The sequence below is a fragment of the Lemur catta genome, chromosome 1 (genome assembly GCF_020740605.2).
Source record: "Lemur catta isolate mLemCat1 chromosome 1, mLemCat1.pri, whole genome shotgun sequence".
NCBI lineage: Eukaryota > Metazoa > Chordata > Mammalia > Primates > Lemuridae > Lemur > Lemur catta.
In genome coordinates this window covers 151,446,026-151,464,848 of record NC_059128.1, presented here as the reverse complement: position 1 = coordinate 151,464,848, position 18,823 = coordinate 151,446,026, and the positions used below count along the sequence as shown (strand labels likewise).

Here is an 18,823-nt window from a genome sequence, read left to right as displayed (position 1 = left end):
AATCTCAGGTCTGTGACCTGGGATGAGCCACTTAACCATTCTGAATCTCATTTCCCTCACTTGTAAAATAGGGGGAAATATTAATTGCCTCACAGAGTTGTAGTGAGGATTAAGGGCAATGATCTATGTAAAATGGAAGTGCTTGATAAATTTTAGTCAATTAGCATGAAATACTGAAAAAAAAAATTCTTTCCTTGGATAATAATCCTTGGTTAAACAAAAAGACTATATTTGAGTAGAAAGAAGCTTCTGACTTGTAGGGGTGATGATTGGTTCATTATCTTGACAGCGGTGATGATCACATGGGGATAAACACATGCCAACACTTACAGACTATATAGTATGATATGTGCAGTTTATTGTATGTCAGTTGACTCACTAAATCTCTTAAAAACAAAACCAGAAAAGTTTGTGTGCGTGTGTGTGTGTGTGTGTGTGTGTGTATTTAGTTGCTAGGAAAATCTTTTACCTGACAGAGGCATATAAGGCTGATACCCGTCCTCACAGGAAATTGGAACCAATTTCTTTATAGCAGGAAATGGAAGGTGCTTCTAGATTTGTTAACCTTTTGTGAGAAATCTATACTACTGCCAGTGACGAACTGACATGTTTGCATGACTACTCCATTTTAATGATATATGTATTGTGAATCTTCAAAACGTCAGGAGGTAAAATACTTTATAGAGAAGAATGATTTTTACATATTATATAAATACATAGTTTTGAAATCTCACAGGAAATTTTCTTACTCATAGAATATTGGGAATCAGTGATTGCATTTAACCTTTAGGTTTTTCATCTGGAGTAAGAATTGACACTACTTCTTACATAAAGGCAGCAACTTTCTGTAGATATTCCATGAAGCAGTCTTTCTCTTCTGTGATTTTGTGGCTTCCCCAAAGTCACCAAAGTCAGAGGCTTCTCAGAGCAGTCAGCTGAAAAACATTTGTGTTCAGTGAGGCAATGACATTTATTGAGTGCTCTTTATATACAGAGCTGTGTGTTTTGTATAGGGCAAAAATGACATTTTATTTTTCATTTCTCTTGGTCAATGGTGACCCCTGTCTCTTTGAGCCATTTCCTCTAGTACTGATGAACAGAGATCTGCTACTAAAGAGTAAACTAAGAGGATCAGACAAAATATTTCTGCCCCATGGAACCAAATGGTTTCTAAATATTTATTTGTAGATACCTGTTTGTCTTTATTCTTTTTCCATTATTGATTTTGGAAACAATTATGGATTCTCATGAATTCTCTAATAATATTTAGCTTTATCCAGATGAATAAATGCAATTAATTTAGCTGGAGATGGGAATGAGGAAGAATGGATGTTGGGAAAAAGTGTGTCAACTATGTACTAAGACAATAATGCCACATATCAATTACAAAATCATAGTGGCATGAAACAATAAAGATGTCTTTAGTTCACACATTTGCACGCTAGACTTGACTTATATCACCTGAGCTTATGCATTTTTCTGTGGTCAACTGCAGGTTAGCTCTGCGCTGCTGCTCTTCTTGGATTGCTCACTCACGTGTCTGGGTAGTGGCTGGCCAAGGGATGATCTAGGACGGACTTGGCTGGGATTAAAGGGATGACTCATCTCCATTTTCATCTTATCCTCCAGCATACTAGCCTGGGCATGTTCACATAGCCACGCAGAAGAGCAAAAGAAGCAAGCCTCAACACCTAAACCCATTTCAAGCTTCCGCTTGTGTCTCATGTACTAACATCCCATTGACCAAAGCCATTTACATGGGGTGAGACCAAGAGTCAGAGTGAGAGGGCTCCGCAATTGCAGAGCAAAGGCCAAGGACACAGGGAGGGCTAGAGATTTAGGGCCAGTAATACCATTAGTCTTTTGCAGAACACATTTCCCCAGGGAGTGATGAGGGGGTTCATTTGGGTTTTCAGACTATAACCTGACAAATTAATATTTGGTTTACTGAAGCAAATAAACTTATATGTTACCCCCCCACCCCCCAACCATATTAATGTATTGACCAAGTTTGTCAGGCCAACATTGCATTCTTTTTATTCATTCATTCATTATATTTGTGGTAATAACAAGCAGCAATTTTCCATTCAAGTAGGGATGTGAAAAGGAACATCAGTTCTCACAGAATAATTTTGCCCTGTTGGGTTTTAAAAGATTGTCATTTCGCAATGTCATTGTTGGAAGAGGAATTCTGACACACTTTAGTTTTGGTCACTTTCTCTTAGGAAATAAATATCTATGGATATTTATTGTCATGCAGGACTACCACAATCAGTTGTGATTCATGAGTTGTACCCATATCCTTTAGCTGTACTTTATCATGTGGGTTCACTTAACATTCTAATGATTGTTCTCCCTGGGATTCTGTCTAGATTTTACTGGGAAATTGGAGCGAAAAGAGTTGGGTGGAGGATCAACTTCTTTGAAATTTGCAGAGGATTAACAAAAAAACAAAGCTAATTTGATTGCAATTAGCAAAATATCTTCCTTTTTAGAAAGAAGTTCCTAAGCATCTCTTTCCAAAATTGAATCCTACAGTTGCTACAGTGAAAACACAGTTGCATTGAGGGAGAAATATTTATCCACTCATAAATACCAATTTTGAGTATGTTTCTAACATAACTGGAAGGGTCAGTGCCTGTCTCTTTACTTCCAAGGCGCGTTCACATTCTGCTTCAACTGATTATTTTTTCAACAATATTTGTTATGTTCTTTTATGGTCTGCCAGTACTTTTTTTTGAAGCCCAGTTAGTTAGAACAGCAGCCAACAGAGTTGAGACTAAAAGGGGGCCAAATATCTCTCCAGGAGCAAGACTTTACTTCAAAAGATATTCCTTACAAAGCACTACTATGATTCAAATAATCACTTATTTTTAAGGGGGATTTGCTAATATAGAATTGGTTTCTTATCTTCCCAGCCCCCAGTGAGCCTTTACTGTGCAAATTTGCTGATGGAGGACAAAAGAAGCGACAGAATCAAAGCAAATATACCCAGAATGGGAGGCCTTGGCCCAGGGAAGGAGAGGTGAGTCCTGATTGACAACTTTTGCTCAGAAATTTGGCAGCAGACATCCCTCAGAATGGTGGCAAGGCAGACATTTGGTGCCATGATGAAATTAGGTCCCATGGAAAACCAAATAACTTCAAAGGGGCAAGTGAGTAGCCCTGTGTTAATGTGTTCAGGATGAAATTACTTGAGAAGGAGTATAGGACTTCAAAATTAACCTCAGTTCTGTAGTACAGTAAGTCTTCTGTCCTTAACCTAACTTGAACCTAAAAGGAACTCAGTGAAAGACTTCTCCACAATGAATTGATCTGTAATTGTATAATAGTCATAAAATGAGGATATGATTACTTAAGAAAATATTTTCAGTGAAGTCATAGTAAGAGTCTGAATGTTTATGTTTTGAAAAAGGCAAGCAAAATTTTAGATTTTTTCATCCTACCATTGAGATGATCGGTTTGCACATGTACATATACTTATGCATATGCCTATATGTCATAAATGTGTTGATATGTGTGTATTTTTGTATATATCAGTATAAAATATACCATTTTCTGTTGGTCAAAAAGGGGGAAGAAAAGTTGATACATACAGAGTTCTGCTTTTCACAACAAAGAAAAGGAAAAACATCCAACAGTTAACTATCTATTTACCCTCTTAATACAAATTGGTAGAAAAGCAAGCTTATGGATCCAATACTACTTGGGAATCGATTCCTTTTGGTTACTTTTTTGTAAGCAGACAAGGGAAAGGTGTCTGGGTTTCTATGGGGTCTTTTCATTATTTGTAAAATGGAATGGAGTTGTTTGAATGGCTTGAATAAATGCCATTTTGTGCCAAGGCTATAATTTCAACAGAAAAGCTTTATTTAGTATTTCTATTCAAAGCACCTACTTCATCCATTTATCATTTAAGAGGCATTGTGCTTGATGCCACATTTTACACTTTCAACACTGAGAGCAGCTGTAAGAAAGAAAGAAGCCTGGAGTTTTTCTCAGCAAATCCTTTAGCCAATTTTCAGTTCCTAAGACTATTGTCTGTTTTGAGTGTTTCCATGCAGGTCTCAAAACCCCTCTTAAAGTGTATAGTTCTGTTCACGTACTATATGATCCATAACTCATTACATTAAGACATGAAAAACAGAATCATAGTTGAGCATTGAATGCTAATAAAAAAGGCAAGAGTTTTAATATTCTCTTTAGAAAGGCAGTATATATTATTTTCTGTAAAGGAGGTGATGTGCTTAGCATGGAGTTTAGTGCATCAGCAGGTGACTCCATTGTCCCTAGAAGACTGCTGATGCCTGATAGCACTCATTATTACATCCATCCCACGCCAAAACATCCATAGTCTAAAACGACTCATTTAAACTTTTAAAATTTGGTTCGGTAAATGCCTTCTGATTAGAGATATCTTTGGATCACAGACCAAAGACCAAAAGCCCCAAGACTCAATTATGTAAGTTAGCACTAATGACTAAAACTTCAGTTTCTGTCTCCTTAAGAACCTGTGATATAACCTTCACACAATAGAAGGCAGCTACTGCAAGACACTTTGTCACAGTCTACATGTCTTAGAAATCAAATCATTAAACATAAAATAAATATAGAACTAGAGCTTCCACCCAGCTATGGTACATAAAATCTAGGGCTTTTGGTTCAGAGCATAATAAACATCATATGTATTATGGCCTGGAACAATTGTAGAGTCAGTTTTAGGACCTAGAGCACCTTTTAATTTAGATATAGGTCTTAAAGGTGTATTCCTAATCTTTGTTTTCAAATGTTGATTTTTAAAAACTATAGATTTTCTTGTTAGACTATGAAAATCAAAGGACCATAATAACTTTGTCTGTGACCAATTAAAGTATACACCAAATGTGTAGACACATTGAGAGGGGAGAGGGGAGAGGGGAGAAATCAAGAAAAGAAATGATATGCACTAGAAATATGCTTATCAAATTTCTTGGTTTGGGGATGAGCATGTTAATTTGTATTCTTTGACGGTGGTCTTAGAAGTGGACACACCAAGAATGTTAGATAACCGTGTGACCATCATTTATAGTTTTTTGCTTCTATTTCCCCTGTATTGTACTTGCTAGAGTAAAGTACATTAGCATGGTTGATAAAGTATGACATAATACAAAATAATTAAAAATGAGCAGTATTTAATTAATTTTATATACCAGTAAATTCTGATTATTGTGTTTTATGGATTCTAAGATACATGTTTTTGTTATTGTCATTTTTCCACACCTTAACACTTCTGAAACTTGTTCCCCTCTAATAATCGATGGCATTTTACAAGACAGTTTTCATTTGCTCCTGTTAGTCACCTGGGGGCTCTACCTACATTCTCTGCTTGAGGTCTTTAATGAAAACACTAACCAAAGTGAGGACTCTGGGTCAGATTTTCAGGGGAGATTTTTCCCTGTTCCTTTCCTTCATTCAGTGCTAACTTTCCATTTCTGATGGGTGGTTTGGTTTTTCATTTACTGTTACAGTAAAGTTGACCTCCTAACTTTACAAGGAGATCATTTTGTTTGTTTGTTTGTTTTGGTACATAAAACAATGGTGTGCCTTTCAATCCTTATTGTCTTCGAAAAAGTGAAAGTGGTAATGCAGATTCTGCTGTTCAGAATTTGAGATAATTGCTCAGACTAAGGCTAATGTTTACTTTCCTCTCTCTTGAAAGTGAAGTAAAACAATGAGAATGCGAAAAAGGTTTCTGATTAAGTGCTTAAGATACAAAATCGGTAGATTGCAAGCACTTTAGAAAAGTACCACAAATGTGCCAATTGATAGGCTGATTAAAATTTTAATTTATTAGTTGAAGGTATTTTTTTTTGAGTGGCATTTTGATAACAATTTTATAGCAGTTTGATAAAATGCATTTCTTTATAAAAAATCTAATACTGAAAATTTTATACCCATATATTACTGTAAATAGCAAGATTTTAAAATATAAATATATGCCAATGGTTTTTGCATTAAGTGAAAAATACTGGGATATTTAAAAATTATCAACCAATTTTTCAAGAGACAACTGGAACTCTGAGTAAAATGATCAAGGGATTGGGGCTACTAGGCTCTTCTTCCCTGGTGTCCTACAGTTCTTTTTTTTTTTTTGAGACAGAGTCTTGCTTTGTTGCCCTGGCTACAGTGAGTACCATGGCATCAGCCTAACTCACAGCAACCTCAAACTCCTGGGGTCAAACGATCCTCCTGTCTCAGCCTCCTGAGAAGCTAGGACAACAGGTGTGAGCACCACATCCAGCTAATTTTTTGTTTCTATTTTTAGTTGACTGGCTAATTTTTTTCCATCTTTAGTAGAGATGGGAGTCTTGCTCTTGCTCAGACTGGACTCGAATTCATGAGCTCAAGCGATCCTCCCGCCTCGGCCTCCCAAAGTGCTAGGATTACAGGTGTGAGCCACAGAGCCTGGCCCTGTCCTACAGTTCTTGTTTTTTCCTTTAAGCAGCAGTTCTCTAACTCTTGGGTCTTGGATCCCTTTATACTCTTAAATTTATTATTTATAACAAAATAAATAATAACAAAAATAAACCTATGACATGCTGATAAAAACAGTATCTTTTATGAAAAATAACTATGTTTTCCAAAGCAAAGGCAATTTTTTGAGAAGAGTGGCAACCTTTTACATTTTTGCAAATCACTTTAACGTCTGGCTCAGTAAAAGATGACCGGATTTGTACATTTGCTTTGGCATTCAATCTGTTGTTGTATGCTGTCTTGTTTTAAAAATACAAGGAAAATCTAACTTCACCTAGATAACAGTTTGTTGTTTAAAAAAGAGAGGACCTTATGGATCCCTAAAAGGATCTTGGGAACCCTCAGGATTCTTTAGGCCACACTTTGAGAACCACTATCTTAGAGAAGCTTAAGCCAAGGACAGGGCTGATGTTCAGCTTCAGTATACTAAAAGGGCCATGCGGCTTGTTAATGTGTTAAAACACATCTTTGTCGTTTGGATAAATAACCACTGCCCATAGTCCATCAGTGCAACCCAACTTCCCCTTCCACCCTCCTCCAAGACCTCCCATGATGCAGCAATAATGGGTTGCTGGCTGGCACAGCAGGAGTTCCCCACATGCTCCTACTCCAGCACTTACGTTCTGATTGGCCAGTGCTTATGACCTACTGGTAATGAAATGTTTTTAATGTCACCTCTAGCTCAGGAGTCCTCTTACTCTATTATTGCTGTAATAATGGAGCTCCAAGGTGTTCAATTCCATATAAGTCCATATTCTCAGTTCTTAATTCAGGCAAAATGCTGTCCAAATTGACCATGTTTGTGCTCCCCGAAATGGCTAGTGTGGAACCAGGAATGCTTCAAACCAGTTCAAAAATATATCAGGAATATGAAGAGGAACCCCTGTTGCTTCCTCCTGTGTCCTCAAAGAAGACATTTCCAATGACTGCCAAAGGCCACCACCTTGGACTCCACACCCCAAATAATAAGAACAGCTGATCAAAAAGCAAATAGTTGCAAGAATTTCCCAGATGGCCACATCAAAATCTGATTGATGGCGATTTAGTGCCTCAGTGAATTTAATTGTAAATTAAAATACACATTTATTCATTCATTCATTCAACTATGACCACCACAACACATACACAAACACACTTTCTAACTTGTGGTAAGCATATTTTTACAAACTTATTTAACTGTGTTGTAAAGATGATTGGGTTAAATCAAACAATGGATAATTTTCCACTATGATGATGAGAGTCACTCAAATTTTGAAATTGCTTTATGTTAACTTTCGTTGTGACTGGTCTTTGGGTTTCCTTGAGAATTTTCAAATATAGGTAAATGCTAAGTTTCAATATGGTACTATTTCATCAAAATTTTTTGCTGAGGTTTTGTCCTTAAATAGTGCGAATCTCATAAACAAACCAGTTTTTACTGGCTTCAAAACTCCATCTAGCTTTCATAAAATCTTCCCAAGCCCTATATTAATTGAGTTAGTAAATGCCATTGATAGCAATTGCTTTGGGAATTGTACTTCCAAGAAATAATGTTTTGGCTGCGGACACAAACCAGAGACATGGCAATTGAACAAAAAGTAACTGAACAAAGTACTCAGATGTCTAGTGAAAATGTGCCAAGATTTTTTTATAAAAACAAAAATCAATAAAATTACATTTCTTGCCTTTATCTTATTTACTTTTCTCTGCTGGAGTCAATTTAAAAACAATGAACAATAGTGAACATTTTTCTATTTGATGCTCTGAAGATATTTTTCCTTACTTTGAAAACATTTAACAAGATTATCTTCACGATCTAGATATGAAAATGAACTAATGGAACTAATGTGATATTGTTAACAATCAACACTCAGGTTCCCAGGAATACTTTACAGGGAAGTTGTTGAAGCAAATACTTTACAGGGAAGTTGTTGAAGAGAAAATTAAATAAGGTTTTGGGCATGCATTCTAGGAATATTAAAGTTTGCAATTCCTTACCTATTCCCAGTTAAAGAACAAGTTTTAGGTGAGGCATAATGATATAGTATTTCTTGAAGGTATTTTATTTAAATGCATTTTTATTTGCCCAAGACACAGGCAAGGTACAGGAGTACAGTATATACATTATATATATATATACACACACAGTATATACACAATATTAAGAGTGCCATTCATACAAATTAGATGTAATATGATGACATAGTGTACTTTACTTTCCTTAAATTAGGAGGTCCCATTAACACACTCACGAAATCCAGTATTAGTGAGCTGAAAGCTAAAGTTATCAGTTTTATCACAGCTAACCTAAGCTAGATTATTTGTTATGACCTATAACCCAGATAAAATGTCTGTATTCAGACCTGAAATCAACTTGTTTTCAGTGGCGGATGCAAACTTGCACTGTGCAGTAAAGTTATAACTCTTGTCTGTTCAGAGCTACTATTAATAAAAATTCTCTTCAGTGCCAGTAAGTGAATGAAGGCCTGCAAAAGTCATGGGGGAGAATGGAATTTCCCATGCTGTTATGAATCTATAGCCAAGTGCAGGCAAAGTTGATAAACTTGATTCCAAACAGCCAGTCTATTTCCATTGTGCCTCAAGGCACTGGGAGGACTTGTTTATTCTAAGTCCATCTATGAATGAGACAAAGATTTTTTTTTTTAGACTTCTAAGTAGGCAGATAGCCATATCAATAATATAATATTTACATCCTATATTCAGACTCTAGGTGAATAAAAATTTTCTTTAAGGGATATGTTCTATTTTTTGTTTCATTTTTATTTTTTTGAAGGAGGGTGAATACATGAAAAACTGGCATCATAATTACTAATTTCAACTGTTTTTATTACCATTATCATCACTAATGTTATCATAGGCATTTGTTCCTTCATTGATTTATAATTCATGCTGCATACTGAGGATGTGTAAGGACGTGTACCTCATTAGGTATAGGGAATGACCCCTGTCCTGAATGCACATTAAACATTCTCAGTGAGAACTCCTTTCATCTCCTGTGTTTCCTGTTTGCTTTCTTACTTTCTCAGTGTATAACTACTTTATACAGAAATGTTCTTCTAAGAGAAGGATTCTGTTAGAGAGTTTTTAAAAGATAATATGAAGAAGAAGCAGCTTAAACAACAAGTGTTCAGTCAGTGAGTGATCACGTGTTGAATATCCACTGTATAGGGGCCATGGGCCTGGCTGCTATGGACATGATGTAAACACAGACAGGTCCCATACTCCATCGGAGCCTAAAATGGCAAAGATATTCTCTATCTGCAGAGTAGACATTAAAAATAGAATGGAATATAATTTAGTGTTGTAGAAATCAAATCATTGACTGTAACTGGCTTCGTGTCTATTCCAGTGAAAGAAAGCCACAACCAAAATAATAAAAATAACAAGAACAAAAGCAGCAGGTACAAGAACATCAGTTTACCTTCGTCTTGTTACTAGATAATAACTGCTTCTTTGTTTGTTTTTCAGGGTAGGTAACTGAGAAATTGATTTATGTGCATTTACAAACGAGAAATGCTTCCCAGAGTCGGAAAACTTCACTGTGTCACTTGGCCAGTGGAGGCCTCTATGCCTTTGGGTGCTGAGTGGCACACAGAGAATAACATTTAGAGAAGCAAGCTGAGCTTCAGGCTGTGAATATTTCATGAATCTTAAGTCCATCTCTGATGCACCCACTGAGAATAATAATTCTTCCTGAATTTTAAGGAATCAAGTGTGTTACTGTGATGCGCTCAATATTATGTGCTTATCTTCATAATTTTCCAGGCACTCTCCTTCAGTGGTTAAGGGAGCAAACTCTAGAGTATAAATCACAAGTCCACAACTTCCGAGCTGAGTGACAACACTGGACAAAGTTTTGAAAGTCCTTACATTTCAGTTTCCTCACCAGTAGAATGAGAATGGTTGAGAGTGTGTATTTAGTGATTGTATGGATTCAATGAGGTGGTCAAGAGCAAAGCACTGAGCACAGTACCTGGCAAACGATAATTGCTCAAGCAGTAGCTATTATTATACTATCATAATATAATCAGTGCAACTCAGGGCTTTTTAACCCGAAAGCCAGCTTTGCTATGTATTTCTAAGACTAGAATGCTTTAACCCCTTGATTTTCAATTTTATACCATGTCAGTTTATTTTCCAAACCAGAATTATTTTAAATGATACATGTATTTGAAAAAAAATTGTTGCCAATATAATCTTCCGGCTGCATTTTTTTAGATTATAAAACATATTTTAAAAAATAAGTAGATCATGTATATATTTTAATATTTATTATAGGTACATAATAGTTGTATATATTTATAGGGTACATGTGATATTTTGATACAGGTGTACAATGTGTGATTTGATCAATAACCCATCACCTCAAGCATTTATCATTCCTTTGTGTTAGGAACATTCCACTTCCACTCTTTTAGTTATTTTACAGTATACCCTTAACAATATTGATAGAAAATAATATATTTTAACTTTGATCCACATTATATTAATGTTTTTATAATATCACACTTCAAATCATAAAGCATTATTTAGCACTGAAACGTTATGTGGTTTTCAAGTTTCTAGCCCATTTTCTTTTGAAGGTCATATAATCATAAAGCCAAGGGCCAGCAGGGAGAGGAGGGCTTGGATGGAGAAGATAAAAGAAAAAGATAAAGGAAAAATAAAGAAAAACATAAACTTTTGCCAGAAATCAAGGAAAAGATCAAGCTACTATTGAGAACTGATAAATTACATAGTCAGTGTTTTTAAAGAGAAAAAAGATGAGGTTTTAACTTATTGTGGCAAATAATGGCAATAAATTTTGGATACCAGAGGTGCTTGGGCAACTTTAGTGGCTATGAGAAGGACTCCTCATGTTCAAGTACTCTCCATCATGATTCAAAGCAATTATCTTCGAGAGAAGAAGCATTCTAAATGCCACAATTGGTGGCTTATAGAATTTAGCAAAGAATTGGGAAACAGGAATTTATTTGCATATACTGTCTCCGTAGTGCTGAATGTAGATAACCTCTATGCTTCCACATAGTAATTTATATATGCAGGGTGACATTACTAAATTCTTCTGTGTAACTTTTAGAATCTTTAGTTTTTCAAGTCTTTACAAATAATGGTATTAATGCCATTTATAAAATTTTCTTTTGTTTGTGAAAGACTCAGACTCATGACATTATCAGTTTGAAAAAAGATATAGCCAATCCTCATTATTCACAGGTTCATATTTGAGAATTTATCTACTCATTAAAATTTATTTGAAATGCCAGAATCAGTACTCATGGTGCTTTCACAGTCATTCACAGACATGCAGCGTGGTGAAGAATTTGAGTCACCTGACAGGCACACTCTTAACTGAAGTAGAAAAAGGTGATGCTCTGCCTTCTTTCTATTGGCATGGGAAATATTGATGTTAAAGGGCACATAGATGGCTCTGGAAGTAATGGGAAATATATCTCAAACATGCTACATAAAATCTAGAGAGAAAGAGGCTTCTCCGTGTGGTTACTGCTTGTGGGGAACGCTCTCAGCAGAATGTTTTGTGGAGTTTCTTGAAAGCATTTGGCTGACACCAATGCTACTGGAAGGCACATGCTTTGAGACATTCTTAGCAGTGAGGAAGACAATACACAACTCAACAAAATAGCCATCTGCTCTGAATGGTGCACGTAGTGCATTAACTATTTGATCAGTCACTAGTCAATATTCTTTGGAAAAAAATTAAGATATATCTATCCACATTGCCAGGTTCTGCAAATAGTCTTTTTAACCTTAAACTAAACGAGAGTCTTTATATACGTGATCTTGAAAAGAATTGTTGGCTGTTATGATGCATGTGAGCACTTGCAAGTTGGGTTTATTAGTTAGCCCACCACATGTGGTTTTATTTATTTTCTATACTTTACCTACAATTTAGAGAGCAGGCTCAAGGTGAATGGCCCTTCTCATTTTAAAAGAAAATTTCCCATTGGCCCAAGAACTTTGAATTCTCAATAATTCAGCATGAAAACTTTCTTACTCAGTTAAGTGTTCTATTTTAAAGCTGCTATACCCAATATTTACTAACCTGTGATCACTAAGGATAAAAAATAAGACTTGTAAATCCCTGTAATAGTGTAATTTTGGATTAAGGTAATTGGCGATGAGCTCCAGTTCTGTGTCTAGCTGTGTTCTCAAGGAAAAGGATGGCATAACGAATTTATATTCTTGGGGCAAAGTTAGGGGTGGGGATTTGAGGAGGGACTTTATGCTAGGAAGATTATAGCAAGCAGTTACAAGGGAGAAAGGCTGGTGGTGGATCTCCACGTCCCCTGTCTTCTCCGGACCCAATCTCTGTGGATCAAGGCAACTAAATGGGGCATCAACCAACTGGGAGAATTCTGGAGTTGTTTGCAGTGTCCTGCAATCCTAGCCTGCGATAAGAATCAGAATCATCTTCTTAGATGTGTAAGCCACAGTTTACAACCTCCAGGTAGTATCGGACTATAACTAGGACCTGAAAGTCCATGAGTCAGTTAGCCAGATACCTAGACCTTGCCCCTATTTAATGCTACACAGGCTTACCCTGGTAACAATCTCAGCATTTTATATTTTTCATCCCACTTTGTCATGTTCTGGTGGGATTTAACAGTATAGATACTACATCACTGACTATAAGGTACCATCTATTAAAGATAAAATATTGTTTTAAATACCACCGAAAAAAAAAAAAAGAAAAAGAACTTGAAAAACTAGGAAATGCCATCAATTTTCATGTGAATCCCAATTTCACAAATACTAAAAATGTGAAAAAAACCCTGTATCTTGAAATCTATGAAATTCAGTCATTTAGAGTAACATAAAAACAGATGCACCTACATAAAATATGATAATGTTCTCTCATCTTTTTTATGGTTATCAATTAAAGATTAACTAAACTTTGGTTTTCATGACAAACTCAGACAAGAACTTTTTCTCAAGACTTTGGGACCTTCAGCCAGCTATATCATATTGTACCTTTTCTTCTTCTTCCCTTTCAGCCACGCTTGTTCAGTGCTGTTATAGGCTTTCTCAGCCTTCCAGTCTTAGTCTGTTGACATCTTTCTATCTCGTCCTTCTCTTTGGCTATATAAGGGGGAAAAAAATCTCTGTCTGCCAAAAATACTTTAGTAAAAGCCAAAAAAGAGAAAGATTTGTGATGACATAACACATAAATAACAACATTAAGTCTCCCCTTGATGTTCTTTTCTCACACATAAAAAAGTTAATTTTCTCTGTTCTCTATTTTTGCTACATTTAAAGTGATTAATCGCCTGCATCTTATTTGCTTAATTCCTGAAAAAATCTTTTGAAGCTATCAAGATGACATTTAATAGTCCTTCTCTTATCCTGGTTCTGGGCAGTCATTTCGGGAAGAAAGGCCTCCAGGTTTTCTGGCTTCCTCTGGGTTCTGCCCATGATTTGGTTCAGGTACACTGGCTTCCCCACTGCATCGGAAAGGTCTCTTAGAAATCCCAATATTCATCTTGCTTCCCCCGTCTCTCTCACCAATCTAGAGCTAAAACATTATCTTTATCTTTTTTTTTTTTTTTTTTTGAGAAGAGTATTGCTCTGTTGCCCAGGCTAGAGTGCCGTGGCGTCAGCTTAGCTCACAGCAACCTCCAACTCCTGGGCTCAAGCAATCCTCCTGCCTCAGCCTCCCAAGGAACTGGGACTACAAGCAAGTAGTCCATGCTTGGATAATTTTGTTTTCTTTCTATTTTTAGTAGAGACGTGTTCTCCCTCTTGCTCAGCCTGGTCTCATACTTCTGACCTCAAGCGATCCTCCCTCTTTGGCCTCCCAGAGTGCTGGGATCATAGGCGTGGTCCTGTGATCTTTAGACGTTATCTTTAGACGTTCACTTGAGTCCAGCTGAAATTTTCCCAAAGGAAATTTTACTAATAAAATAAGGCAAAATTAAGAATGTACTCTAATTCAATTTTCACATACAAATTTAAAGTCTAAATTCGAGATTTACTTTAAATCATTTATGTATTTATTATTTCATTTAACCAACATTTATTAAGCCTCTACGGTGTTTCAAACACTGGGCTAGGAAGAGGAGATACCAAGATGGACATGACCAAGAACCTAGTTGAGAGACACACCTGGCAAACCATGATCATAATAGCTCCCATCCTGGTCACGAAGGCTGAACAAAGGCAGCAGTTAATGCTACATGGAGGAAGAGCTGGGTTTAAGAGGCTCTGGCATCTAGTCTGAGGCTGGAAGAATAGAATACCAATATTCCCACAAATAGTGATGGAGACTTTCCAGCCAAAAACTACCCATACAACGGCCCAGAGGTAATGCTCCAGGGCAGGGTGAGCGAGCGTATGTCTATGTCTGAGTTTGGTGAACTCTTGTCTAGAGTTACATTAGAAAGTTGTGGAGATCAACAGGTACATAGGGACTTGATCATGAAGAGTTCTGTGGGCCATGTTTTATCTCAAGGTAACAGGGTGCCACTGAGACGAAGGACCATAATGTGGTCAGATTTGCCTCTGACAAGCACAATCCTCACAACACAGTGGCATGGCTGATGGACTGGAGGAAGGTTTTGAGCAAAGGAAGGAGAGGATATTATATCAAAAAATATTAGTAAACACCAAAACAAGAAATGATAACTTGTAAGAAGACAGTGACCATGCATTGAACTTACTAATTTAACTTGGCAATGCTTGTCTGGAATTCAGGATAAAAACTTGAGTTTGAGACAAGGATTCCAGCATCATCAGGACGTAAATAATAGCTGGAAATCAGAAAGTGAATGTCACCACTATACACAAGCAGAGGAGCCTTGAGCACTGGCATCTCAAAGGCGGTTGAATCAAGTAACGCCAAAGAAGAAACTGCTTTCTGAGAGGTCAGAAAAAACAAGGGAGACAATCACAGAAGCCAAGGGAAGGAGTTCTGAAAGAAGAAAAAAAATTCACTGGTGAATGATATTAACTAATCAAATATAATTTGGAATAAAAATATTCCTTGGATTCAGAAATTATGAAAATTAGTGTAGTGTGAGCCATTTCACAGATTGGTTAGCACCTTTTATAGTAGGATTAACCAGGATTTTTTTTGTCTTATCTCAGGACTGCATAGACCTTGAGAATTTCCTTATTTACTATCTAATTTGTCCCTCATCTTCTCTTCAAGGGAGTGAATGGCCACTCAGTAGCCCAGGGAGCATCCCTTCAGCAGGTGAGAGCAGACCACTGCCTTGCATGGTTGACTGCCTCTCCGGAGAGAAACAAACCATTCAATAGTCCCCTGACTGTGCCAGGGCTGTTCCCCAGTAAAACTCTACCACTTGACTCTTAAGAAGGTCAGAAATTTATTCTCTCATAGGCCCTTTTAGCAAGTGAATTAATAACCTGCCATCAACTTTGCTCTGAATATATTTTTTCCTAGGGTTAGTTCCTGCTTTGACATGAAGAATGTTAAAAGCTCTTTCTTTGGCCAAAAGTTTGACTTAATGTTGGCCATCTACTGATTTTCTGGTCATTGATGTTTTTTTTATTCCTCTCAATATCTTGGATAGCCATACTTCTGGCGTCACAAAGGAGACCTCTCAGCCAGTGTGTGGCCATTTGGATTTCTGAATTCTTACTGTCTTCTACCACTAGAAACATTGTATCATTAACCCTGTATTTTCAGTCTTTAATACTTAGCTCCTGCTCACTCTCACTTCTGGTTGTAGCACCCCCATTCCATCCTACCTTTTCTGTATTCTGTTTACCCAGAAAAGCTAAATGCCTCATGACATTTTCAAGCTTACTTCTGAATCAAGCCTCTGATCTATATTACTTTCACAAATGATATGTCTTCCCCCTACCCCTGTCTTAAATTTAAAATTTTAAAACAAGTCATAGAGGACATAAAGCGCTTTTATACATTAAAGGAGCTCTCACCCACACATTATAAAAGTAATTATTATTATATATAACTTTACAATGTCAGACAAAAAGTATGAAAGGAAGAAAAGTCATTTATACCACCCCGATATTTTATCATCTTGTTGAAATTCATTTTTAGTTTTCTTTCTAGTCAGAGATTTTTATAAGTTTATAAATTTTTATTTTCTACACATATTGTACACATAATTTCATGTCATGATTTGTTCACTAAAGGACATATTTTCTAAATAAAAATACTGATAAATAAAGATAAGCAAATTAAGAGAAATTTCACTTCAATAGCAATACCTAGATATTTATAACACATCATGATTTTCAAGCCCCTGTTATATACATCACCTTTTAAGTCATATTATTGTATTTATTGATTTTTTTAATTATAGCTGGCTAACAGTTGTAAATATTGTTAAAATTGGTTGCAAGAAATAAACTCTTTAAGAATGACATCCGGAAAACTCTATGATCTTTGTCTTCTTTAGTTTTCTGAACTCAACTTGTGCTAATCCAGTATTTACTAAAATATACAATCTTTACTACATATTTACTAAAGCGTTGTTTTAAATCTGATCATAGAAGAATGGAAATCCTTGTAATTATTCATTTGTATTTCATCCAGAGGTATGTCAAGGCAGATCTTAAAAAAAAAGAGAGAAAAATATTAGGCTAAAACAGCAATGTTTTGATTTTCCAAGAATTTCAGTCTGTATCAGTTTGTATAAAATTTACTGCCTCAAACTTTTTGAGTCTCATTCACCTTACAGTCTAAAAACATTTTCACAGATGATAAAACAATTCTGTCAACCCCTCTTCTCAGTGGCTTTGTTATAGTCAATGATTCTCTGCTCCCCAGATAAGACCAAGTATTACAGTTCAGGGGATTTTCTGCAGTAGAAATGCCTGCTCCCTAATGTGTACACTGCAAGCAGTATTTCCATAATTATTACCTCGATATAACCTAAGCATTTACAGTTATTAATATCAAATATCTAGCTCCTGAGTCAACTGATTTGTCTCACTAAATCCCCCACATTTATTAAAAATAAAGATGCATTAGTTACTCCAATAAAACATTAAAACTCCTCTAAAATATTTAGCTCTTGTAGTACACATCCTGTCTGGAAGCCCTAAAAATATCCTATTATGGCTGAAATACTGAGCCAAAACCTAGCTGCTGTTGCAAATGACAAAAATGCCCCATTTTGTCTTAAATTATAAATGACTCCAATATACAAATAATGTGAACTTGAAAATGGAAAATATTTCTGAGTCTGAAAAGGACTTTTTTTTTTTTGAAAGTAAGTGACAGGATTAAACATCACTTTTCTGCATATGTGGTGTGACATTTTCATTTTGTTTCAAGATACTTTACTTTTTGTGTGACTCTGGAGTTTGTAAACATGCCGTAATTTTTGGTGATTATATAATGATAATTTTATGGTTCTAGCTTAGTATAAAGGGGACTAGACAGAGCAGCAAAATTGATTTCTTTTTTACCTTTGTGGAAAGAGACAAAGGGAAATTGAATGCAAAACTTGCATTAACACCATATTAGAATTATAACTCAACAATCTGTTACGCATGAAGTGAAAAACAGGAGTAGCCAAGTGTTAGTTATTGTGCTGTGATATTCAGCCAATGGGTTAAGTTCAAAAAACCATTTGTTTAACCCATGCCTTGTTTTGTTACCCATGATGTGCCAAATGCATATGATCTGACATTATCTCTTGTTGTCTCCTCTTGCCAAAGGTACTCAGAGGCAGGACTGTCCCTAGGCAAAATCGTGAAGTAGGTGAATCTTGTATTCATTCCCTACCCTTTTGCAATGACAATCTCAGCTTAGATTCTCTCCACCTCCCTGTCCCCAGGTACCTACTCCAGTTGCTCACTGCTCTGGATTTACCCTCTGTTTTTCAGAGGGCTCATGGTATCTCCTGTTGCCCAATCCTTCTTTGATTGTATAACTTTCCTGCTCAAAAATGTTTAGTGGCTCCCCTGGAGGAGCTGAGCAATTAAGATCCTCCCTCCTTACCTTTTCATTCTTGTTTCCCACTCTCCCTTCCACACATGATACTACAAGTAGATCACTCCCCTTGCCATTTTTATTTACACACTTCTTCCCATGCTATTCCTTTTGCCCGAGCTGGCCTTCACCTCTCATCTCCATCTGTGGACATCCTGCTCATTGTTCAGGGCTCTGCTCAGCTCTGCCTTCTCTACGTGCCTTCTCTGACCACCTCCAGCCTCTTTCCTCTGCACCTCGTCCATAGCACTCATATGGCACTTGACACATCTTGCTTTGTATTATAATATTTACCTATGTATCTTGTCTCCAGGCACTGTGCTGGGCGCTTTACAAACATAATCTCTTTTAAATTTCACAACA

General features: G+C 36.4%; 1 protein-coding gene across 10 annotated transcripts in view; it reads left to right on the top strand.

Annotated features, from left to right (window-relative positions):
* RBMS3 (RNA binding motif single stranded interacting protein 3) overlaps positions 1 to 18,823 on the top strand; it is a 665,694-nt gene that overhangs the window by 514,923 nt on the left and 131,948 nt on the right. For all 10 annotated transcript variants that reach the window (XM_045537625.1, XM_045537631.1, XM_045537615.1 and 7 more), the window contains one exon: positions 2,919 to 3,025. In XM_045537625.1, the coding sequence (XP_045393581.1) occupies positions 2,919 to 3,025 (107 nt within the window). The remainder of the gene's footprint in view (positions 1 to 2,918; positions 3,026 to 18,823) is intronic.